We start from the raw sequence: 25,577 nt of genomic DNA on the forward strand, positions 1-25,577 counted from the left end.
GGATCAGGGATACTCCCCATCTCGGAGTGACCACGGGATCAGGGATACTCCCCATCTCGGAGTGACCGCTGGCTCAGGGGTACTCCCCATCTCAGAGTGACCATGGGATCAGGGATACTCCCCGTCTCGGAGTGACCGCTGGCTCAGGGATACTCCCCATCTCGGAGTGACCACGGGATCAGGGGTACTCCCCATCTCGGAGTGACCATGGGATCAGGGGTACTATTCCTGCCTCTGAGTCGGAAATGTTGGGTTCAAAGCCCCAGTGAGTGGAGACTGGAGCTTTGACTCTGAAGACTGGCTTGACCCACAGTGGGGAAACTTGTGTCCGATGAGTGTGGGTTCCCCCCCCCGCCCATTGTGAAGGGTGGGTGGGTCTCTTTAACCTTTAACCCAGGAGAAGGTTCTCCGAAGATAGAAACCGTGAGGAAGGCAACAGGAAACCACCTCAGCTGCTCGTCCTCAGCGACTGGCTCAAGAATCTTGTGCGGCGACTTGAGTTAGGAGCCGTCCTTGGGACAGAACACAACAACAACAACTTGCATTTATATAGCGCCTTTAACATAGTAAAACGTCCCAAGGTGCTTCAGAGGAGCGATTATCAAACAAAATTTGACACCGAGCCACATAAGGTGATATTAGGGCATCTTAAAGGAGGAAAGAGAGGTAGAGAGGTAGGGAGAGATTTCCAGAGCTTAGGGCCAATGGTGGAGCCATGAAAATCGGGGATGCTCAAGAGGCCAGAATTGGAGGAGCGCAGAAATCTCAGAGGGTTGTGGGGCTGGAGGAGGTTACAGAGATAGGGACAGATGGCCTGTTCATCTCATGTCCCTGTCTCCATTTGTATATACTTGAACTGCATTAGCTTCTCATTTAAGGTAGTGGGGAGATGGGACATCAGGTCAACATATTGGGGCAAAATTTGGTTACGCCCGTTTGAGGGCGGTAACCGAATTTAGCGCCCGACATGAGAGTACCGTCCCGGCTGCTAAATTGGGATTACCGCCCCGGCAATGCCTGGGGCGCAAAGCGCGGTAGCGCCGGAGCGTTATGCAGCCGCTCCACGTAGCGCTAATGCGTTTCAGTGCCCCTCCCCTTCCGTTAAAGGGGAGGGCCGCTGCGAGCTCTGCAGGCAGTTTGAGGGCCTCCACTAGCCCACCAGGTGCGGTGCTGAACGGTGCGATGGCGTCCACGGACCACGCCAAGGGCCGCCAAGAGGGCCCCTTTAATTACCGTCCCGCCAGCAGTGTGTGGCCCGATATTGCTGACATCGCCTGCGGCAGCCTCGCAGGGGCGTGGCTGAATTTCTGCCACGGGGCGCTAAGGGATCGTGTCACTTGGCGATGATGTCATCGCTGGCAGCGCAGCGGCCCAGGGCGCTACCAGCGGGCATGCCGCGCTATCGGTTAGCGCCTCAGTAGCGCCCCGCCAAATTTCTCGGCAGGCGCTATTAGTGCCCCCGCCCCCCCAGGCGATAAGCCCTTTGCGCCCCGTTAACGCCCCCCGGAGGCAAATTTCGCCCCCACTTCAAAGCCTTTGCTCCGACAACTTCTGTTTTTCTGGCAACAATAAACACTTCCATCAATGGAAGCAAGTTCCTAGAGTCTATGTTTGGGTCAGAAAGAAGACTTGCATTCATATGGTGCCTCAGGCCAGCCCAAAGTGCTTTACAGCCAATGAAGTGGAGTCACTGTTGTAATGTAGGAAATGCAGCAGCCAATTTGCGCACAGCAAGCTCCCACAAACAGCAATGAGATAAATGACCGGATCATCTTTTATTTTAAGTGGTGTTGGTTGAGGGGTACATATTGGCCAAGGACACCGGGGAGAACTCCCTTGCTCTTCTTCGAAATAGTGGCGTAGGATTGTTTACGTCCACCTGAGTGAGCAGACGGGGCCTCGGTTTAACGTCTCATCCGAAAGACGGCACCTCCGACAGTGCAGCGGAGGCTCCCTCAGTACTGCATTGGAGTATCAGCCTGGATTTTTGTGCTCAAGTCTCTGGAGTGGGACTTGAACCCACAACCTTCTGACTCAGAGGGGAGAGTGCTGCCCACTGAGCCACGGCAGACACGGAAAGCCATCACTGTGTTTCAGAGTCTCTAAAGCAAACTGCTGGGAACTCTATCGCTTTGCCTGACAGAATGTAAACTCTCTCCAAACTGGGACCTGTCCAAACCCCTTAGAAGCTGCTCGTCAGAGCCACGGCTTAAGGCCCTCTGAGCATGCGCAGGGGTAGTGCCGGAATTTAACCAGCACACAAGCACTGGTGGGCTTCCCATTGATTGTCCAACCAGGACCTACCCTGCAGAGAATTGGCTTTCTGGAGTTGAGTGGGTGGAATTCCAACCCCTAATCCTACATTTACCATCTCAATACTGGAAAGATAACAATGAACCTCAATACGATTGACATAGAGGTTATCACGATACTTTAAGACTTTACTTCATGTGCTATTTCAGAGCCCAATATTTCTGCCTCTTGTAAAACAGCCAAATGGGCCCATTTGACATTTGAGTGACTGGATTAAATGATCAGGTTGAAATATGAATTCAGTATCTGTATCAAAACAATTCTCAAACCTCTTAGTGAGCCAGTGCTGGGAAATTCTGCTTGGGAGGATGAATCCCTTAAAATCAGACTCATTCTGGTGACGGGACATGGTCAGTCATCACAAATGTTTATTTCCATCAGTACTCATTAGGTCATGTGTGTAGCCGTGTTGTCATGGGGTTGGGATAGTAAATACTTTTATATTCCGATTTATCTCCAAATCTTCTCTATGATGTGATAAGGCCTCTGGAATACAGCCTGGCCATTTCGTAACAGATTCAAAACAGTTTGAACACACAAAGTGTACATATCTGCACCATGAACTGCCTCGGGACAATCTCACCAAAGCCCATGGATAGAAAATCCCGGGGAGTGTAGCCCTCAAACTCCTGGCGCGCTCCCCTGACATGTGAGGCTCCACGCTGGGAGAGCTAGTTTGTAAAATTACACTTGTTCCTCTTCAGAACCCTGTCACAGTGACTCAGTGAGCTCTCGGCTGTGTAATGCTTTAATAATGAATAATAACCGCTCAAGTTGTGGAGCTGACAAACAGAATCACAGAATCACAGAAACCCCACAGTGCAGATAGAGGCCATTTCGGCCCATCGAGCCTGCACCGACACATATCCCACCCGATCCCCGTAACCCCACGTATTTAATCCCCCTAACACTAAGGGTCAATTTATCATAGCCAATCAACCTAACCTAACGTAACATAACAGACTCGTTCTCCACTGTAACAAGGCAGCCCCAAGCACTGGAGGAGACCTGATGCTGTTATCCCTTCTCAAATAAGGCGCCAAATCTAAGTGTTTGATTACTGTCCTCACACCCCCTGTTGCCCACACACTGGTGCTTTCTAAAATAGTGGAAGCTGCTCTTAACCTTTAAGGTTCTGGCCTACTCTAGGAATGATGAAACAGACCAGAAACCACCTAGAAATGACCGGTTGTAATAATAGGTTGGCAGGGCTACCTGTTCTATTCTGAGCATCAACCCATTAATCATTAATGGTGCTTGGATCACAGCCGGGGTTGATCCCACAGTGAGGAGTCTGTCCCACAGTGAGGAGTCTGTCCCACAGTGAGGAGTCTGTCCCACAGTGAGGAGTCTGTCCCACAGTGAGGAGTTTGTCCCACAGTGAAGAGTCCCTCCCACAGTGAGGAGTCTCTCCCACAGTGAGGAGTCTGTCCCACAGTGAGGAGTCTCTCCCACAGTGAGGAGTTTGTCCCACAGTGAGGAGTCTCTCCCACAGTGAGGAGTCTCTCCCACAGTGAGGAGTCTGTCCCACAGTGAGGAGTCTCTCCCACAGTGAGGAGTCTGTCCCACAGTGAGGAGTCTATCCCACAGTGAGGAGTCTCTCCCACAGTGAGGAGTCTGTCCCACAGTGAAGAGTCTGTCCCACAGTGAGGAGTCTGTCCCACAGTGAGGAGTCTGTCCCACAGTGAAGAGTCTGTCCCACAGTGAGGAGTCTGTCCCACAGTGAGGAGTCTCTCCCACAGTGAGGAGTCTGTCCCACAGTGAAGAGTCTGTCCCACAGTGAGGAGTCTCTCCCACAGTGAGGAGTCTGTCCCACAGTGAGGAGTCTGCCCCACAGTGAGGAGTCTGTCCCACAGTGAGGAGTCTGTCCCACAGTGAGGAGTCTCTCCCACAGTGAGGAGTCTCTCCCACAGTGAGGAGTCTGTCCCACAGTGAGGAGTCTGTCCCACAGTGAAGAGTCTCTCCCACAGTGAGGCGTCTATCCCACAGTGAGGAGTCTCTCCCACAGTGAGGAGTCTCTCCCACAGTGAGGAGTCTCTCCCACAGTGAGGAGTCTCTCCCACAGTGAGGAGTCTGTCCCACAGTGAGGAGTCTGTCCCACAGTGAGGAGTCTGTCCCACAGTGAGGAGTCTCTCCCACAGTGAGGAGTCTGTCCCACAGTGAGGAGTCTGTCCCACAGTGAGGCGTCTGTCCCACAGTGAGGCGTCTCTCCCACAGTGAGGAGTCTGTCCCACAGTGAGGAGTCTCTCCCACAGTGAGGAGTCTGTCCCACAGTGAGGAGTCTCTCCCACAGTGAGGAGTCTCTCCCACAGTGAGGAGTCTCTCCCACAGTGAGGAGTCTCTCCCACAGTGAGGAGTCTCTCCCACAGTGAGGAGTCTGTCCCACAGTGAGGAGTCTCTCCCACAGTGAGGAGTCTCTCCCACAGTGAGGAGTCTCTCCCACAGTGAGGAGTCTGTCCCACAGTGAGGAGTCTCTCCCACAGTGAGGAGTCTGTCCCACAGTGAGGAGTCTGTCCCACAGTGAGGAGTCTCTCCCACAGTGAGGAGTCTCTCCCACAGTGAGGAGTCTGTCCCACAGTGAGGAGTCTGCCCCACAGTGAGGAGTCTGTCCCACAGTGAGGAGTCTGTCCCACAGTGAGGAGTCTGCCCCACAGTGAGGAGTCTCTCCCACAGTGAGGAGTCTCTCCCACAGTGAGGAGTCTGTCCCACAGTGAGGAGTCTGCCCCACAGTGAGGAGTCTGTCCCACAGTGAGGAGTCTGTCCCACAGTGAGGAGTCTGCCCCACAGTGAGGAGTCTCTCCCACAGTGAGGAGTCTCTCCCACAGTGAGGAGTCTGTCCCACAGTGAGGTGTCTCTCCCACAGTGAGGAGTCTGTCCCACAGTGAGGAGTCTCTCCCACAGTGAGGAGTCTCTCCCACAGTGAGGAGTCTCTCCCACAGTGAAGAGTCTGTCCCACAGTGAGGAGTCTATCCCACAGTGAGGAGTCTCTCCCACAGTGAGGAGTCTGTCCCACAGTGAGGAGTCTGTCCCACAGTGAGGAGTCTGTCCCACAGTGAGGAGTCTCTCCCACAGTGAGGAGTCTGTCCCACAGTGAGGAGTCTCTCCCACAGTGAGGAGTCTGTCCCACAGTGAGGAGTCTCTCCCACAGTGAGGAGTCTCTCCCACAGTGAAGAATCTCTCCCACAGTGAGGAGTCTGTCCCACAGTGAGGAGTCTGTCCCACAGTGAGGAGTCTGTCCCACAGTGAGGAGTCTGTCCCACAGTGAGGAGTCTGTCCCACAGTGAGGAGTCTGTCCCACAGTGAGGAGTCTCTCCCACAGTGAGGAGTCTGTCCCACAGTGAAGAGTCTCTCCCACAGTGAGGAGTCTGTCCCACAGTGAAGAATCTCTCCCACAGTGAGGAGTCTGTCTCACAGTGAGGAGTCTCTCCCACAGTGAGGAGCCTATCCCACAGTGAGGAGTCTATCCCACAGTGAGGAGTCTGTCCCACAGTGAGGAGTCTGTCCCACAGTGAGGAGTCTATCCCACAGTGAGGCGTCTATCCCACAGTGAGGAGTCTATCCCACAGTGAGGAGTCTATCCCACAATGAGGAGTCTCTCCCACAGTGAGGCGTCTATCCCACAGTGAGGAGTCTCTCCCACAGTGAGGCGTCTATCCCACAGTGAGGAGTCTCTCCCACAGTGAGGAGTCTATCCCACAGTGAGGAGTCTCTCCCACAGTGAGGAGTCTGTCCCACAGTGAGGAGTCTGTCCCACAGTGAGGAGTCTATCCCACAGTGAGGCGTCTATCCCACAGTGAGGCGTCTATTCCACTACCAGCACCTATCAAGCAGCGTGCCGCGATTTCCTAATATGTCAAGTGACTGTGTGAGGTTCCTGGCGGCCAGCACATACTCACAAAACTATCGCCTGAAACTCTTGTGAGGGGGATAGAGAAGGACAAGACAATGTCCATCCAATCAGTATTCATGTAAACATTCCTGCAGCCTGATACATGTAGAAGTTCCACTGTGTGTACTCACTCTTGCTCCTTTCTCCGGGAAACACTGGCATCCTGCACTGCAGTCTCTCCCATTACAGGGTCCAGAGTAAGACTTTCCACCCTGCAGAAGAAACAAAAAGTGAAAACAGGATGTGACTCAACAGATATTTAACGAAACGGTCAATAATCTGATTGTGTTCGACAAATGTTTCACATTTTTCATTTGCAATCGTTTAAGTCATCGCAGAGCACTTTGCAAAAACTAGGAGGAGAAACACTGTTACATCAACCCAGAGACAGAAAAATAACATGTGCAGTTCAGAGTTATATGGAGTTAGGCTAGAGAGAGAGAAATGTGAGGGGTGAAATACGGGCGCAAAGAGGTCCAATTTAGGGGGCCAACATCCCGTGCCCAAATAGTGTCGGAAACACCTCTGGTACATTAACTCTCCCATCGAAACCCATCTCTGGTACATTGGAACAGGAGGAGGCCACTCATCCCCTCAAGCATGTTCCTCCATTCAATTAGATCATGGCTGATCTGTATCTGAACTCCATCTACCTGCCTTGGTTCCGTAACCCCTAATACCCTCACCTAACAAAAATCTATTAATCTCAGTTTTGAAAGCTCCAATTGACCCCCAGCCTCAACAGCTTTTTGGGGGAGAGAGTTCCAGATTTCCACCACCCTTTGTGTGAAGACGTGCTTCCTGACATCACCCCTGAACGGCCTGGCTCTAATCCATTCCATTCCTTCCACGTTGATGATACTTTGGGTGAGTTGCTTCGTTGTGTTTGTATGTGAAGGTAGATCTCATTAGTCCTGACCCATCGCTGGTCCCACAACACCACTATAGCCACACACACTTCAGACACATCAATTATACCAGTCACAAGGGAGAGTGCGGAAAACAAGGATGCTGCATAATTAATTAGATATTGTGTAAAATAAATAAAATGACAGATGAACTCCAGAGATTAGCTGAAGTTACTGTAATAACTGAGTGGAATGGGTGGACATGTGGCAGATGAAATTCAACGTAGAGAAGTGTGAGGTGAAATATTTTGGTAGGAAAAATGAGGAGAGACCGTTCACACTACATGGTACAAAAGGCAACACACTGTAGGAAGGACGGGAAGGCCTTGGACAGGGTGCAGAAGCGATTTACTAGAATGGTTCCAGGGATGAGGGATTACAGTTATGTGGAGAGACTGGAGAAGCTGGGGTTGCTCTCCTTGGAGCAGGCAAGGCTAAGAGGAGATTTGATAGAGGTGTTTAAAATCATGAAGGGTTTAGAAAGTGTAAATAAAGAGAAACTGTTTCCAGTGGCTGAAGGGTCGAGAACGAGGGGACACAGATTTAAGGTGATTGGGAAAAGAACCAGAGGCGACATGAGGAAAAACTTTTTTATGCAGCGAGCGGTCAGGATTTGGAATGCGCTGCCTGATAGGACGGTGGACACAGGGAAAAGGGAACTGGATAAATACTTGAAGGAGATAAAATTGCAGGGATGTGGGGAAAGAGCGAGGAGAGTGGGACTGACTGGGTTGCTCTTCGAAAGAGACGGCGCAGACTCGATGGGTCGAATGGCCTCCTTCTGTGCTGTACTGTTCTGTGATTCGATGATTATAATTGAGTGCAGTAACTGACTGCAATACAGACAGAAGAGTTATTAATAATAAGAACAAACTCGCATTTATACAGCATCTCGGTCCCCTCCTGATCACACGGGATTAATGTCCGCTTCACGGTGATCTGCCAGGGGACAGTTTATGCTAATTTACATTAAGCCGACGGTCCAGTTTCAAAGGGGCCTCGCACCCACCTGATGCCAGGATTGGTTCCCATACCCTGCTCGTGCCGGCTGGCCAACTCTATCCAATACCACGCCCACTCTTCCCAGGTCTCTGCTCTAACCTGCGCCTTACACAAATATCGTTATTGGCTGTGAAGCACTTTGGGATGTCCTGATGCAAGGGTCAAGGATGTCTCAGAGTGGCTGCAGAACATCTTGGAAGGGGAGGGTGAACAGTCAGTTGTCGTGGTGCATATAGGTACCAACGATATAGGTAAAAAAGCAGGGTGAGGTCCTAAAAGTGGAATATAGGGAGTTAGGAGGTAAATTAAAATATAGGACATCAAAGGCAGTAATCTCAGGATTGCTACCAGTGCCACGTGCTAGTCAGAGTAGAAATAGAAGGATATTTCAGATGAATACGTGGCTAGAGGAATGGTGCAAGGGGGAGGGATTCAAGTTCCTGGGACATTGGAACCGGTTCTGGGGGAGGTGGGACCAGTTCAAACCGGACGGTTTGCACCTGGGCAGGACTGGGACCGATGTCCTAGGGGGAGTGTTTGCTAGTGCTCTGGGGGAGGATTTAAACTAAAATGGCAGGGGGTTGGGAACCTGAGCAGGGGGACAGAGGAAAGGGAAACAAGGATAAAAGCAAAAGATAGGAAGGAGAAAAACAAAAGTGGCAGTCAGAGAAATCAACGGTTTAAATCAAACATGGTCAAGGTAAATAATAAATCTAAAAGGTCTAAGAGCGTTAAAAAAACAAGCCTGAAGGCTTTGTGTCTTAATGCGAGGAGCATTCGTAATAAGGTGGATGAATTAGCTGCGCAAATAGAGGTAAACAAATATGATTTGATTGGGATTACGGAAACATGGCTCCAGGGTGGCCAAGTCTGGGAACTCTACATCCAGGGGTATTCAATATTCAGGAAAGATAGGCAAAAAGGAAAGGGAGGTGGGGTAGCATTGCTGGTTAAAGAAGGGATTAACACAATTGTAAGGAAGGATATTAGCTCTGATGATGTGGAATCTGTATGGGTAGAACTGAGAAATACCAAGGGGCAGAAAACGTTAGTGGGAGTGGTATATAGACCTCTAAACAGTAATGCGGAGGTTGGGGATGGCATTAAAAGGGAAATTAGAGAAGCGTGCAATAAGGGCACAGCAGTCATCATGGGTGACGTTAATCTACATATAGATTGGGCTAACCAAATTAGTAACAATACTGTGGAGGAGGAATTCCTGGAGTGTTTAAGAGATGGTTTCCTGGATCAATATGTCGAGGAACCAACCAGAGATCAGGCCATCTTAGACTGGGTATTATGTAACGAGAAAGGATTAATTAGCAATCTTGTTATACGAGGCCCCTTGGGTCGGAGCGATCATAATATGATCGAATTCTTCATTAAGATGGAGAATGAAGTAGTCGACTCAGAGACTAGGGTCCTAAATTTAAATAAAGGAAACTACGATGGTCTGAGGCGCGAATTGGGTAGGATTGATTGGGGAATGTCACTCAAAGGGTTGACGGTGGATAGTCAATGGCAAACATTCAAAGACCGCATGGATTAACTACAGAATTTGTTCATCCCAGTTTGGCATAAAAATAAAACAAAAAAGGTGACTCAACCGTGGCTAACAAGGGAAATTAGGGATAGCATAAGATCCAAGGAGAGGACATATAAATTGGCCAGAAAAAGCAGTAAACCTGAGGATTGGGAGCAGTTTAGGATTCAACAAAGGAGGACAAAGGGATTAATTAAAAAGGGGAAAATAGAATATGAGAGTAACCTTTCAGGGAACATAAAAACTGACTGTAAAAGCTTTTATAGGTATGTGAAGAGAAAAGGATTGGTGAAGTCAAGCGTATGTCCCTTGCAGTCAGAATCAGGGGAATTTATAATGGGGAACAAAGAAATGGCAGACCAATTAAATACATATTTTGGTTCTGTCTTCACAAAGGAGGACACAAATAATCTCCCAAAGATGTCGGGGAACATAGGTCTGGTGAAAGGGAGGAACTGAAAGAAATCAGTATTTATAGGGAAATGGTGTTAGGGAAATTGATGGGATTGAAGGCCGATAAATCCCCAGGGCCTGATAATCTACATCCTAGGGTACTTAAGGAAGTGGCCCTAGAAATAGTTGATGCTTTGCTGATCATCTTCCAGCATTCGATGGAATCTGGAACAGTACCCATGGATTGGAGGGTAGCTAATGTTACCCCACTGTTCAAAAAAGGTGGCAGAGAGAAAACAGGGAATTACAGACCAGTAAGCCTGACATCGGTAGTGGGGAAAATGCTAGAGTCCATTATAAAAGATGTAATAGCAGAACACTTGGAAAACAGTGACAGGATCGGACAAAGACAACATGGATTTACAAAAGGTAAATCATGCTTGACTAATCTACTGGAATTTTTTGAGGATGTAACTGGTAAAATAGATAAGGGAGAACCAGTGGATGTGGTGTATTTGGACTTTCAGAAGGCTTTCGATAAGGTCCCGCATAAGAGATTAGCATGTAAGGTTAAGGCACATGGGATTGGGGGCAAGGTATTGACTTCGATAGAAAACTGGTTGGCAGACAGAAAGCAAAGAGTTGGAATAAATGGGTCTTTTTCCGAGTGGCAGGCAGTGACTAGTGGGGTACCGCAGGGATCGGTCCTTGGACCCCAGCTATTCACAATATATATTAATGATCTAAACAAGGGAACTAGATGTAATATCTCCAAATTTGCAGATGATAGAAAGCTGGGTGGGCATGTGTGCTGTGAGGAGGATGCCGAGAAACTCCAGGATGATTTGGACAGGTTGGGTGATTGGGCAGAAGCATGGCAGATGCAATATAATGTGGATAAATGTGAGGTTATCCATTTTAGTGGCAAAAACAAGAAGGCAGATTATCTGGATGGCAATAGATTGGGAGAAGGGGAAGTGCAACGAGACCTGGGTGTCCTTGTGCACCAGTCGCTGAAGGTAAGCATGCAGGTGCAGCAGGCGGTTAAGAAGGCAAATGGTATGTTGGCCTTCGTAGCGAGAGGGTTTGAGTACAGGAACAAGGATGTCTTGCTGCAGTTATACAGGGCCTTGGTGAGACCACATCTTGAGTATTGTGTGCAGTTTTGGTCGCCTTATCTGAGGAAGGATGTTCTTGCCATGGAAGGAGTTCAGCGAAGATTCACCAGGCTGATACCTGGGATGGCAGGAATGACGTATGAGGAGAGATTGAGTCGATTGGCCTTGTACTCGCTGGAGTTTAGAAGGAGAGGGGATCTCATTGAAACTTATAAAATTTTGACAGGACTGGACAGACTAGATGCAGGAAGGATGTTCCCGATGGCCGGGGAGTCCAGAACCAGGGGTCACAGTCTAAGGATAAGGGGTAGGCCATTTAGGACAGAAATGAGGAGGAATTTCTTCACCCAGAGAGTGGTGAACCTGTGGAATTCTCTACCACAGAAGGCAGTAGAGGCCAATACATTAAATATATTCAAGAAGGAGTTGGATATATTTCTTAAGCCTAAAGGGATCAAGTGGTATGGGGAGAAAGCAGGGACAGGGTACTGAATTTGGATGATCAGCCATGATTGCATTGAATGGCGGAGCAGGCTCGAGGGGCTGAATGGCCTACTCCTGCTCCTATCTTCTATGTTTCTATGTTTCTGAGGCAGTGAAAGGCGCTATAGAAATGCAAGTCTTTCTTTTGTTCTTACTTTAAGCTGCCCGAGTCTCTGCTGTTACCCCAGTATGCTGCCCCACCCTGCGAGGTTCTGCAGCAGCGCTCTAATTCATAAAATCTACCCTTTCATACAAGGCTGGTGAGTGGTGCTGGATCACGGCACTGAGATAATTCACCAAGCAGGGATTTTTGATTCACAGAGAATAATGTTAGACTTAGTGTTCATTTGAAAGCAGACCACGAACTGACCCGAAGAGCAGAGTAAAGCTGAGAGGGCACAGAGTGGTTGGTCTGTGGTTGTGGGCCGAGCACAGTTCATTCATATTAAGTGGGATTGTGGTATGGTCCAGCCAGCATTGGCTCCTACTTACTCAGTCAAAACATCCACTGTAGAAAAAAAGCAGTACAAAAATGACAATGGACAAAATAATTCCTTGGTTTTCTTTACATTTGTAATTTCTTCCTTTTCATCATTTCCAAACAAACCTCAGGGAGAGGGAGAGAGAGAACCTCAGGGAGAGAGAGAGAGAGAGAACCTCGGGGAGAGAGAGAGAGAGAACCTCGGGGAGAGAGAGAGAGAGAGAACCTCAGGGAGAGAGAGAGAGAGAACCTCAGGGAGAGAGAGAGAGAGAACCTCGGGGAGAGAGAGAGAGAGAGAACCTCGGGGAGAGAGAGAGAGAGAGAACCTCAGGGAGAGAGAGAGAGAGAGAACCTCAGGGAGAGAGAGAGAGAGAACCTCGGGGAGAGAGAGAGAAAGAGAACCTCGGGGAGAGAGAGAGAGAGAGAGAACCTCGGGGAGAGAGAGAGAGAGAGAACCTCAGGGAGAGAGAGAGAGAGAGAACCTCGGGGAGAGAGAGAGAGAGAGAACCTCGGGGAGAGAGAGAGAGAGAGAGAACCTCGGGGAGAGAGAGAGAGAGAACCTCAGGGAGAGAGAGAGAGAGAGAACCTCGGGGAGAGAGAGAGAGAGAACCTCGGGGAGAGAGAGAGAGAGAACCTCAGGGAGAGAGAGAGAGAGAGAACCTCGGGAGAGAGAGAGAGAGAACCTCAGGGAGAGAGAGAGAGAGAACCTCAGGGAGAGAGAGAGAGAGAGAACCTCGGGGAGAGGGAGAGAGAGAGAACCTCAGGGAGAGAGAGAGAGAGAACCTCAGGGAGAGAGAGAGAGAGAGAACCTCGGGGAGAGGGAGAGAGAGAGAACCTCGGGGAGAGAGAGAGAGAGAGAACCTCAGGGAGAGAGAGAGAGAGAGAACCTCAGGGAGAGAGAGAGAGAGAGAACCTCAGGGAGAGAGAGAGAACCTCAGGGAGAGGGAGAGAGAGAACCTCGGGGAGAGAGAGAGAGAGAGAACCTCAGGGAGAGAGAGAGAGAGAGAACCTCGGGGAGAGAGAGAGAGAGAGAACCTCGGGGAGAGAGAGAGAGAGAGAGAACCTCGGGGAGAGAGAGAGAGAGAGAACCTCGGTGGGATTACAGCAACAACTAGACCTACTCGACAAATACTGCCAAAATTGGGCTCTAACAGTAAATCTAAAGAAAACCAACATCATGATTTTTCAGAAAAGACCCAGATGTCAGGAAAACAAATACCAGTTTACCCTCAGTGATACCACTATAGAACACACTATGAGCTACACCTACCTTGGTCTAACTATTACAGCATCAGGGAGCTTCAGCATAGCAGTGAATGCACTAAAAGAAAAAGCCCGAAGAGCCCTATATGCAATAAAAAGAAAATTCTACAACATCCAAATCCCAATCAAAATCTGGCTCAAAATTTTTGACAGCATAATCCTGCCCATTGCACTGTACGGTAGTGAAGTATGGGGCCCGCTAAATCACCAAAGCTACACTAAATGGGAAAAACACACAATAGAAGCCCTACATGCAGAATTCTGCCGAAGCATCCTTCGCACCCAAAGAAAAACGCCAACAAATGCATGCAGAGCCGAACTAGGCAGATACCCACTGATAATAAACATCCAAAAACGAGCACTAAACTTCCTAAATCACCTCAAATCTAGCTCCCCAGACACCCTTCATTTCAAAGCCTTTCAGACCCAAGAGCTAAACCCAGAAAAGAGTCCCCTGAGTCAGCTGCTACTGAAACTAAGTACTCAGCCGGACCCTGACCAGCCCCAGACCAACACAGCCGTCCAAACACCAATCCGAGTGAACCAAATCATTAAACAATGCAAAGAAACCTACCTGGAACATTGGAACAAAATAACCGAAAACCAAAGCAGATTAGAATGTTACCGGGCCCTAAAAAGAGAATATAAACTGGCAGACTACCTCACGACCATCAGAGACACAAAACAGAGACAGACCCTCACCAGGTACAGACTAAGCGACCACCAACTGGAAATTGAAAAAGGCAGATACAAGAAATCCTGGCAGCCTAGAGAGAATAGAATATGCGATCAATGTCTGGCTGGCGAGGTTGAAACAGAAATGCATTTCCTCCTAAAATGCGAAAAATTCAACACATCAAGAAACATATTATTCAACAAGCTAAGCCAAACAACCCCAGATTTCAAGGAATTGGATGATCTGTCAAAATTGAGATTAGTCCTAGGAGAAGGAGACAGACCATACCTTGGGGCTAAATATGTAACAACATGTCACAACCTGAGGACTGTTTAAAAGTAAGACTGTTTAAAATTAATATTGAACGTACCAAATGAAGTAGAAAGACTGTTTAAAATTAATATTGTTTAAAAGTAATATTGTATATACCCAACAAATGTCAAATCGATTGACACCTACAGAATGTTGGAAAACTGTACCTTTTTGCTATGTAAGCTTTGGCAATATGGTTCTCTGTAAACTTTCATGCCAATAAAGCATTTGAACTGAGAGAACCTCGGGGAGAGAGAGAGAGAGAACCTCGGGGAGAGAGAGAGAGAGAACCTCGGGGAGAGAGAGAGAGAGAACCTCGGGGAGAGAGAGAGAGAGAACCTCAGGGAGAGAGAGAGAGAGAGAACCTCAGGGAGAGAGAGAGAGAGAGAGAACCTCAGGGAGAGAGAGAGAGAGAGAACCTCGGGGAGAGAGAGAGAGAGAGAGAACCTCAGGGAGAGAGAGAGAGAGAGAACCTCGGGGAGAGAGAGAGAGAGAGAACCTCGGGGAGAGAGAGAGAGAGAACCTCAGGGAGAGAGAGAGAGAGAACCTCGGGGAGAGAGAGAGAGAGAACCTCGGGGAGAGAGAGAGAGAGAACCTCAGGGAGAGAGAGAGAGAGAACCTCGGGGAGAGAGAGAGAGAGAGAACCTCGGGGAGAGAGAGAGAACCTCAGGGAGAGAGAGAGAGAGAGAACCTCGGGGAGAGGGAGAGAGAGAGAACCTCAGGGAGAGAGAGAGAGAGAGAACCTCAGGGAGAGAGAGAGAACCTCAGGGAGAGGGAGAGAGAGAACCTCGGGGAGAGAGAGAGAGAGAACCTCAGGGAGAGGGAGAGAGAGAGAGAACCTCGGGGAGAGAGAGAGAGAGAGAACCTCGGGGAGAGAGAGAGAGAGAACCTCAGGGAGAGGGAGAGAGAGAGAGAACCTCAGGGAGAGGGAGAGAGAGAACCTCGGGGAGAGAGAGAGAGAGAACCTCAGGGAGAGGGAGAGAGAGAACCTCGGGGAGAGAGAGAGAACCTCAGGGAGAGGGAGAGAGAGAACCTCGGGGAGAGAGAGAGAGAGAACCTCGGGGAGAGAGAGAGAGAGAGAACCTCAGGGAGAGAGAACCTCAGGGAGAGAGTGCATGCCTTATGGAATTTATACTAAATCGTCATTTAGCATTATATAAACTAGTGTTTTCACACCCGTCCCACAAAATAGGTCCATTTTATTTCGTTTTTTGAACTATATAAATGCGTTCTTTCCACATAAGCTGCTGGAATATCCAGGGTCTCCGCTCTTCAACTTTTGGGATGAAGAGTACAGACCCTGAATTCCTAAAATCTATAAAAGACATTGATATAATTGTGTTAACAGAAACATGGTGTCAAAAGGACGTGCCCACCCACTGTCCTCCAATGTACCATGAAATCATTGTGCCCTCAGTAAAGAACACTAAAACACGCAAGGGCAGAACCTCCGGGGGAATCTTGGTGTGGTATAAAGGAGAACTGGACAAACACATCTCACCGATAAAACATGGGAAATCACATGTATGGCTAAAATTAGATAAAAATATAGGAATAGCAAAAAAAGATGTCTACTTATGTGCGATCTACATACCTCCAATAGAATCGCCATATTTTGAAGAGGAGTTATTTGATACTCTCCACATGGAAATCAGCCATTTCCAGGCCCAAGGAAAGGTGATAATATGTGGGGACCTAAATGCAAGGACCGGATGTGAACCTGACTTCATAGACCCACAGGGCAACAACCATGTGTTTGGCCAGACCCCTTTATATGTCACACCAGCCATCGCAAATCGGAACAACCTTGACTGTGAAATAAATAAAAGCGTTAGGGAGGTAGTGCAACTCTGCCGAGCCTTAGGCCTGTACATAGTTAACGGTAGGTTCAGAGGGGGCTCCTTAGGGAGACTCACATATTCCTCAACTCTTGGGTCTAGTGTGGTGGATTATACAATCACTGACCTGGACCCCTGCGATATCAACGCATTCACTGTCAGGCAGCAATCCCCCCTCTCAGACCATAACCAAATAAATGTGTACCTTAACCTTTCTGCCCAAACTACAGACACAAAAAAGGAACCCAGTAAGCTCCATAAAATAAACCAGACATACAGATGGGCCCCAGACAGTGGAGATAAATTCATCACAGCACTAAATTCACCTGATCTCACAAGAAAAATATCAAAATTTAAAGAAAATCTATATGAGATCACCAGAGACGGTGTAAACATGGCCATAGATGATATAAATATGATCTTCCATGAGGCAGCTGTAAAAGCCGACCTTGTGAAACAGAAGAGGAAACGTTACAAAAGACAAATAATGAGAAATGGTTTGATCACGAATGCAAAAATGCCAGAAAAGACCTGAGAAAAATATCAAACCAAAAGCATCGCCAACCAAACAATCCAGACCTACGTATTAGATACAATGAGACCCTCAAAAGATATAAACACACCATTAGGAACAAAACACAAAATTATACCCACAAAAGACTCGAAGAAATTGAAAACTCCATTAATCAAAATCAATTCTGGGATATGTGGAATAACCTGAGTACAACACAATTGCAAGCATTACCAATCCAAGATGGCGACATCTGGAGAACACATTTTGAAAACCTCTACAAAGACATCCCAATAAACGAAACAAACCCAAGTCAACATCATGTCACAGAAAAACTCCACACATTAGAAGCAACAATTAAAGACAACCAAAACCCTCTAGACTCCCCAATCACTTGGAAAGAACTGGCCACAAAAACAAAATCTCTCCACCTAAAGAAAGCTTGTGGTCCAGACAACATCAAAAATGAAATGCTCAAGTTCAGCAATATGGAGATGCAGGGTGCTGTACTCAAGTTATTCAACATCATATTACATTCAGGCTGTTTTCCCAATATCTGGTGCCAAGGACTCATCTCTCCCATATATAAAAGTGGAAACAAATCAGACCCAAATAACTACCATGGCATCTGTGTCAACAGTTGTCTAGGGAAGTTATTCTGCAGTATTCTAAATAGTAGATTACTGGACTTTCTTAACAAACATAATATCCTTAGAAAAAATCAAATAGGCTTTCTTCCAAAACACCGCACCACCGACCATATCTATACCCCTCACACTCTCATTGAAAAACATATACACCAAACAAAAAATGGGAAAATATTCGCTTGTTTCATTGACTTCAAGAAAGCTTTTGACTCTATCTGGCACGAAGGGCTCTATTACAAACTTCTTCAGTGTGGAATAGGGGGCAAAGTCTATGACCTTATTAAATCGATGTATCTGAAAAATAAATGCGGTGTCAAAATTGGAGACAAACGCACCGGTTTCTTCACCCAGAGAAGAGGCGTCCGGCAGGGCTGCAATTTGAGCCCGACCCTGTTCAACATATACATAAATGAGTTAGCAGACATGCTGGAGCAAAGCGAGTCACCGGGTCTCTGTCTCCTAGATGGGGAAGTGAAATCCCTGTTCTATGCGGACGACCTGGTTCTGCTGTCTCCCACAGAACAAGGATTACAGCAACAATTAGACCTACTCGACAAATACTGCCAAAATTGGGCCCTGACAGTAAATCTAAAGAAAACCAACATCATGATTTTTCAAAAAAGGCCCAGATGTCAGGAAAACAAATACCAGTTTACTCTCAGTGATACCATCATAGGACACACTATGAGCTACACTTACCTTGGTCTAACCATTACAACATCAGGGAGCTTCAGCATAGCAGTGAATGCACTAAAAGAAAAAGCCAGAAGAGCCCTATATGCAATAAAAAGAAAATTCTACAACATCCAAATTCCAATCAAAATCTGGCTCAAAATATTTGACAGCATAATCCTGCCCATTGCGCTGTACGGTAGTGAAGTATGGGGCCCACTCAATCACCATAGCTACACTAAATGGGAAAAACACACAATAGAAGCCCTACATGCAGAATTTTGCCGAAGCATTCTTCACACCCAAAGGAAAACACCAACAAATGCATGTAGAGCTGAACTAGGCAGATACCCACTGATAATAAACATCCAAAAACGAGCACTAAACTTTCTAAATCACCTCAAATCTAGTTCCCCAGACACCCTTCATTTTAAAGCCCTCCAGACCCAAGAGCTGAACCCAGAAATGAGTCCCCTGAGTCAGCTGCTACTGAAACTAAGTACTCCTACTCAGCCGGACCCTGACCAGTCCCAGACCAACACTGCCCTCCAAACACCAATCCGAGTGAACCAAATCATTAAACAATGCAAAGAAACCTACCTGGAACATTGGAACAAAATAACCAAAAGCCAAAGCAGATTAGAATGTTACCGGGCCCTAAAAAGAGAATATAAACTGGCAGACTATCTCTCGACCATCAGAGACACAAAACAGAGACAGACCCTCACCAGATACAGACTAAGCGACCACCAACTGGCAATTGAAAAAGGAAGATACAAGAAATCCTGGCAGCCGAGAGAGAATAGAATATGTGATCAATGTCTGGCCGGCGAGGTTGAGACAGAGATGCACTTCCTCCTAAAATGCGAAAAATTCAACAAAACAAGAAACATATCTTTTGACAAGCTCAGCCAAACAACCCAGATTTCAAAGACTTGGATGACCTGTCAAAATTAAGATTAGCCCTGGGAGAAGGAGACAGACCATACCTTGGTGCCCAATATGTAACAACATGTCACAACCTGAGGAACAGTGAGGGACTAACAAGCACACCCATAGCATATATAAACAGTAAGAATGTTTAAATCAATACCGAATGTACCCAACGACTGTTTAAAAATTAATACCGAATGTACCCAACGAGGGTCAACGACTGTTTAAATTAATATTGTCTGTACCCAACGAAGGTCAAAATTGTTTGACACCTACAGAATGTTGGAAAACTGTACTTTTTGTTATGTAAGCTTTGGCAATATGGTTCCCTGTAAACTTTCATGCCAATAAAGCATTTGAATTGAATTGAAAATTGAGAACCTCGGGGGGAAGAGAGAGAGAGAGAGAACCTCGGGGAGAGAGAGAGAGAGAACCTCGGGAGAGAGAGAGAGAGAGAACCTCGGGGAGAGAGAGAGAGAGAGAACCTCGGGGAGAGAGAGAGAGAGAGAGAACCTCGGGGAGAGAGAGAGAGAGAGAACCTCGGGGAGAGAGAGAGAGAGAGAGAGAACCTCGGGGAGAGAGAGAGAGAGAGAACCTCGGGGAGAGAGAGAGAGAGAGAACCTCGGGGAGAGAGAGAGAGAGAGAACCTCGGGGAGAGAGAGAGAGAGAGAACCTCGGGGAGAGAGAGAGAGAGAGAACCTCGGGGAGAGAGAGAGAGAGAGAACCTCGGGGAGAGAGAGAGAGAGAACCTCGGGGAGAGAGAGAGAGAGAACCTCGGGGAGAGAGAGAGAGAGAACCTCGGGGAGAGAGAGAGAGAGAGAACCTCGGGGAGAGAGAGAGAGAGAGAACCTCGGGGAGAGAGAGAGAGAGAGAGAACCTCGGGGAGAGAGAGAGAGAGAGAACCTCGGGGAGAGAGAGAGAGAGAGAGAGAGAGAGAACCTCGGGGAGAGAGAGAGAGAGAGAACCTCGGGGAGAGAGAGAGAGAGAGAACCTCGGGGAGAGAGAGAGAGAGAGAACCTCGGGGAGAGAGAGAGAGAGAACCTCGGGGAGAGAGAGAGAGAGAGAACCTCGGGGAGAGAGAGAGAGAGAGAACCTCGGGGAGAGAGAGAGAGAGAACATCAGGGAGAGAGAGAGAGAGAACCTCGGGGAGAGAGAGAGAGAGAACCTCGGGGAGAGAGAGAGAGAGAACCTCGGGGAGAGAGAGAGAGAGAGAACATCGGGGAGAGAGAGAGAGAGAGAGAGAACCTCGGGGAGAGAGAGAGAGAGAGAACCTGATCTCACCTGATCTCACAAGTAAAATTTCAAAATTTAAAGAAAATCTATATGAGATCACAGAGATGGGGTAAACATGGCCATAGAGGATATAAATATGATCTTTCATGAGGCAGCTGTAAAAGCCGACCTCGTGAAACAGAAGAGGAAGAGTCACAAAGACAAAATAAAATAAGAAATGGTTTGACCACGAATGCAAAAATGCCAGAAAAGACCTGAGAAAAATATCAAACCAAAAGCATCGCCAACCAAACAATCCGACCTACGTACTAGATACAATGAAACCCTCAAAAGATATAAACACACCATTAGGAACAAAACACAAACTATACCCACAAAATACTAGAAGAAATTGAAAACTCCACCAACCCAAAACAATTCTGGGAAATGTGGAATAACCTGAGTACAACACAATTGCAAGCATTACCAATCCAAGATGGCGACATCTGGAGAACACATTTTGAAAACCTCTACAAAGACATCCCAATAAACGAAACAAACCCAAGTCAACATCAGGTCACAGAAAAACTCCACACATTAGAAGCAACAATCAAAGACAACCAAAACCCTCTAGACTCCCCAATCACATGGAAAGAAATGGCCACAAAACAAAATCTCTCCACCTAAAGAAAGCCTGTGGCCCAGACAACATCAAAAATGAAATGCTCAAGTTCAGCAATATGGAGATGCAGGGTGCGGTACTCAAATTATTCAACATCATATTACGTTCAGGCTGTTTTCCCGATATCTGGTGCCAAGGACTAATCTCCCCCATATATAAAAGCGGAAACAAATCAGACCCAAATAACTACCGCGGCATCTGTGTCAACAGTTGTCTAGGGAAGTTATTCTGCAGTATTCTAAATAGTAGATTACTTGATTTTCTTAACAAACATAATATCCTCAGAAAAAACCAAATAGGCTTTCTTCCAAAACACCGCACCGCCGACCATATCTATACCCTTCACACCCTCATTGAAAAACATATACACCAAACAAAAAATGGGAAAATATTCGCCTGTTTCATCGACTTCAAGAAAGCCTTTGACTCTATATGGCACGAAGGGCTCTATTATAAACTCCTTCAATGTGGAATAGGGGGCAAAGTCTATGACCTTATTAAATCAATGTATCTGAAAAACAAATGCGGGGTCAAAATTGGAGACAAACGCACCGATTTCTTCACCCAGAGAAGAGGCGTCCGCAGGGCTGCAATTTGAGCCCGACCCTGTTCAACATATACATAAATGAATTAGCAGACATGCTGGAGCAAAGCGAGTCACCAGGTCTCCGTCTCCTAGATGGAGAAGTGAAATCCCTGTTCTATGCGGACGACCTGGTTCTGCTGTCTCCCACAGAACAGGGATTACAGCAACAACTAGACCTACTCGACAAATACTGCCAAAATTGGGCTCTAACAGTAAATCTAAAGAAAACAACATCATGATTTTTCAAAAAAGGCCAGATGTCAGGAAAACAAATACCAGTTTACCCTCAGTGATACCACTATAGGACACACTATGAGCTACACCTACCTTGGTCTAACTATTACAGCATCAGGGAGCTTCAGCATAGCAGTGAATGCACTAAAAGAAAAAGCCCGAAGAGCCCTATATGCAATAAAAAGAAAATTCTACAACATCCAAATCCCAATCAAAATCTGGCTCAAAATATTTGACAGCATAATCCTGCCCATTGCACTGTACGGTAGTGAAGTATGGGGCCCGCTAAATCACCAAAGCTACACTAAATGGGAAAAACATACAATAGAAGCCCTACATGCAGAATTCTGCCGAAGCATCCTTCGCACCCAAAGGAAAACGCCAACAAATGCATGCAGAGCCGAACTAGGCAGATACCCCACTGATAATAAACATCCAAAAACGAGCACTAAACTTCCTAAATCACCTCAATCTAGCTCCCCAGACACCCTTCATTTCAAAGCCTTTCAGACCCAAGAGCTAAACCCAGAAAAGAGTCCCCTGAGTCAGCCTGCTACGGAAACTAAGTACTCAGCCGGACCCTGACCAGCCCCAGACCAACACAGCCGCCCAAACACCAATCCGAGTGAACCAAATCATTAAAAAATGCAAAGAAACCTACCTGGAACATTGGAACAAAATAACCGAAAGCCAAAGCAGATTAGAATGTTACCGGGCCCTAAAAAGAGAATATAAACTGGCAGACTACCTCACGACCATCAGAGACACAAAACAGAGACAGACCCTCACCAGGTACAGACTAAGCGACCACCAACTGGAAATTGAAAAAGGCAGATACAAGAAATCCTGGCAGCCTAGAGAGAATAGAATATGCGATCAATGTCTGGCTGGCGAGGTTGAAACAGAAATGCATTTCCTCCTAAAATGCGAAAAATTCAACACATCAAGAAACATATTATTCAACAAGCTAAGCCAAACAACCCCAGATTTCAAGGAATTGGATGATCTGTCAAAATTGAGATTAGTCCTAGGAGAAGGAGACAGACCATACCTTGGGGCCAAATATGTAACAACATGTCACAACCTGAGGACTGTTTAAAATTAATATTGAACGTACCAAATGAAGTACAAAGACTGTTTAAAATTAATATTGTTTAAAAGTAATATTGTATGTACCCAACAAATGTCAAATCGATTGACACCTACAGAATGTTGGAAAACTGTACCTTTTTGCTATGTAAGCTTTGGCAATATGGTTCTCTGTAAACTTTCATGCCATAAAGCATTTGAACTGAGAGAACCTCGGGAGAGAGAGAGAGAGACCTCGGGAGAGAGAGAGAGAACCTCGGGGAGAGAGAGAGAGAGAACCTCGGGGAGAGAGAGAGAGAGAGAACCTCGGGAGAGAGAGAGAGAGAGAACCTCGGGGAGAGAGAGAGAGAGAGAGAACCTCGGGGAGAGAGAGAGAGAGAGAGAACCTCGGGGAGAGAGAGAGAGAGAGAACCTCGGGGAGAGAGAGAGAGAGAGAACCTCGGGAGAGAGAGAGAGAACCTCGGGAGAGAGAGAGAGAGAACCTCGGGGAGAGAGAGAGAGAGAACCTCGGGGAGAGAGAGAGAGAGAGAACCTCAGGGAGAGAGAGAGAGAGAACCTCGGGGAGAGAGAGAGAGAGAGAACCTCAGGGGAGAGACGAGAGAGAGAGAACCTCAGGGAGAGAGAGAGAGAGAGAACCTCGGGAGAGAGAGAGAGAGAGAGAACTCAGGGAGAGAGAGAGAGAGAGAACCTCGGGGAGAGAGAGAGAGAGAGAGACCTCGGGGAGAGAGAGAGAGAGAGAACCTCGGGGAGAGAGAGAGAGAGAGAGAACCTCGGGAGAGAGAGAGAGAGAGAACCTCGGGAGAGAGAGAGAGAGAGAGAACCTCGGAGAGAGAGAGAGAGAGAGACCGGGAGAGAGAGAGCAGAGAACCTCGGGGAGAGAGAGAGAGAGAGAACCTCGGGGAGAGAGAGAGAGAGAGAACCTCAGGGAGAGAGAGAGAGAGAGAACCTCGGGAGAGAGAGAGAGAGAGAACCCGGGAGAGAGAGAGAGAGAGAACCTCAGGGGAGAGAGAGAGAGAGAGAACCTCGGGGAGAGAGAGAGAGAGAGAACCTCGGGGAGAGAGAGAGAGAGAACCTCGGGAGGGAGAGAGAGAGAGAGAGAACCTCGGGGAGAGAGAGAGAGAGAGAGAACCTCGGGAGAGAGAGAGAGAGAAACCTCAGGGAGAGAGAGAGAGAGAGAGAACCTCGGGGAGAGAGAGAGAGACCGGAGAGAGAGAGAGAGAACCTGGGAGAGAGAGAGAGAGAACCTCGGGGAGAGAGAGAGAGAGAACCTCGGGGAGAGAGAGAGAGAGAACCTCGGGGAGAGAGAGAGAGAGAACCTTGGGAGAGAGAGAGAGAGAGAACCTCAGGGAGAGAGAGAGAGAGAGAACCTCGGGGAGAGAGAGAGAGAGAGAGAGAGAGAGAGAGAACCTCGGGGAGAGAGAGAGAGAGAGAACCTGGGGAGAGAGAGAGAGAGAGAACCTCAGGGAGAGAGAGAGAGAGAACCTCGGGAGAGAGAGAGAGAGAGAGAACCTCGGGGAGAGAGAGAGAGAGAGAACTTGGGGAGAGAGAGAGAGAGAACCTGGGGAGAGAGAGAGAGAGAGAACCTCGGGGAGAGAGAGAGAGAGAGAACCTCGGGGAGAGAGAGAGAGAGAGAACCTCGGGGAGAGAGAGAGAGAACCTCGGGGAGAGAGAGAGAGAACCTCGGGAGAGAGAGAGAGAGAGAACCTCGGGAGAGAGAGAGAGAGAGAACCTCGGGGAGAGAGAGAGAGAGAGAACCTCGGGAGAGAGAGAGAGAGAGAACCTCGGGGAGAGAGAGAGAGAGAACCTCGGGGAGAGAGAGAGAGAGAGAACCTCGGGGAGAGAGAGAGAGAGAGAACCTCGGGGAGAGAGAGAGAGAGAACCTCAGGGAGAGAGAGAGAGAGAGAGAACCTCGGGAGAGAGAGAGAGAGAGAACCTCGGGGAGAGAGAGAGAGACGGAGAGAGAAGAACCTCGGGGAGAGAGAGAGAGAGAGAGAACCTCGGGAGAGAGAGAGAGAGAACCTCGGGGAGAGAGAGAGAGAGAGAACCTCGGGGAGAGAGAGAGAGAGAGAACCTCGGGGAGAGAGAGAGAGAGAGAACCTCGGGGAGAGAGAGAGAGAGAACCTCGGGGAGAGAGAGAGAGAGAACCTCGGGGAGAGAGAGAGAGAGAACCTCAGGGAGAGAGAGAGAGAGAGAACCTCGGGGAGAGAGAGAGAGAGAGAACCTCAGGGAGAGAGAGAGAGAGAGAACCTCGGGGAGAGAGAGAGAGAGAGAACCTCGGGGAGAGAGAGAGAGAGAGAACCTCGGGGAGAGAGAGAGAGAGAGAACCTCGGGGAGAGAGAGAGAGAGAGAACCTCGGGGAGAGAGAGAGAGAGAGAACCTCGGGGAGAGAGAGAGAGAGAGAACCTCGGGGAGAGAGAGAGAGAGAGAACCTCGGGGAGAGAGAGAGAGAGAGAACCTCAGGGAGAGAGAGAGAGAGAGAACCTCGGGGAGAGAGAGAGAGAGAGAACCTCGGGGAGAGAGAGAGAGAGAGAAAACCTCGGGGAGAGAGAGAGAGAGAGAACCTCGGGAGAGAGAGAGAGAGAGAACCTCGGGGAGAGAGAGAGAGAGAGAACCTCGGGGAGAGAGAGAGAGAGAGAAACCTCGGGGAGAGAGAGAGAGAGAAGAACCTCGGGGAGAGAAGAGACGAGAGAGAGAGAAACCTCAGGGAGAGAGAGAGAGAGAGAACCTCAGGGGAGAGAGAGAGAGAGAGAACCTCGGGGAGAGAGAGAGAGAGAGAACCTCGGGGGAGAGAG

The 25,577-nt window shown here is 48.0% G+C and overlaps 1 protein-coding gene across 1 annotated transcript in view; it reads right to left on the reverse strand.

The window, feature by feature from the left end:
- Window positions 1-25,577, reverse strand: part of LOC147111397 (uncharacterized) — a 325,410-nt gene that overhangs the window by 229,858 nt on the left and 69,975 nt on the right. The window contains 1 exon segment of the mRNA XM_085999884.1: window positions 6,334-6,414. Within this exon segment, the coding sequence (XP_085856010.1) occupies window positions 6,334-6,414 (81 nt within the window).

The sequence above is a fragment of the Somniosus microcephalus genome, chromosome 10 (assembly GCF_052327205.1).
Source record: "Somniosus microcephalus isolate GS21.2 chromosome 10, FLI_Smic_1.0, whole genome shotgun sequence".
Lineage (NCBI taxonomy): Eukaryota > Metazoa > Chordata > Chondrichthyes > Squaliformes > Somniosidae > Somniosus > Somniosus microcephalus.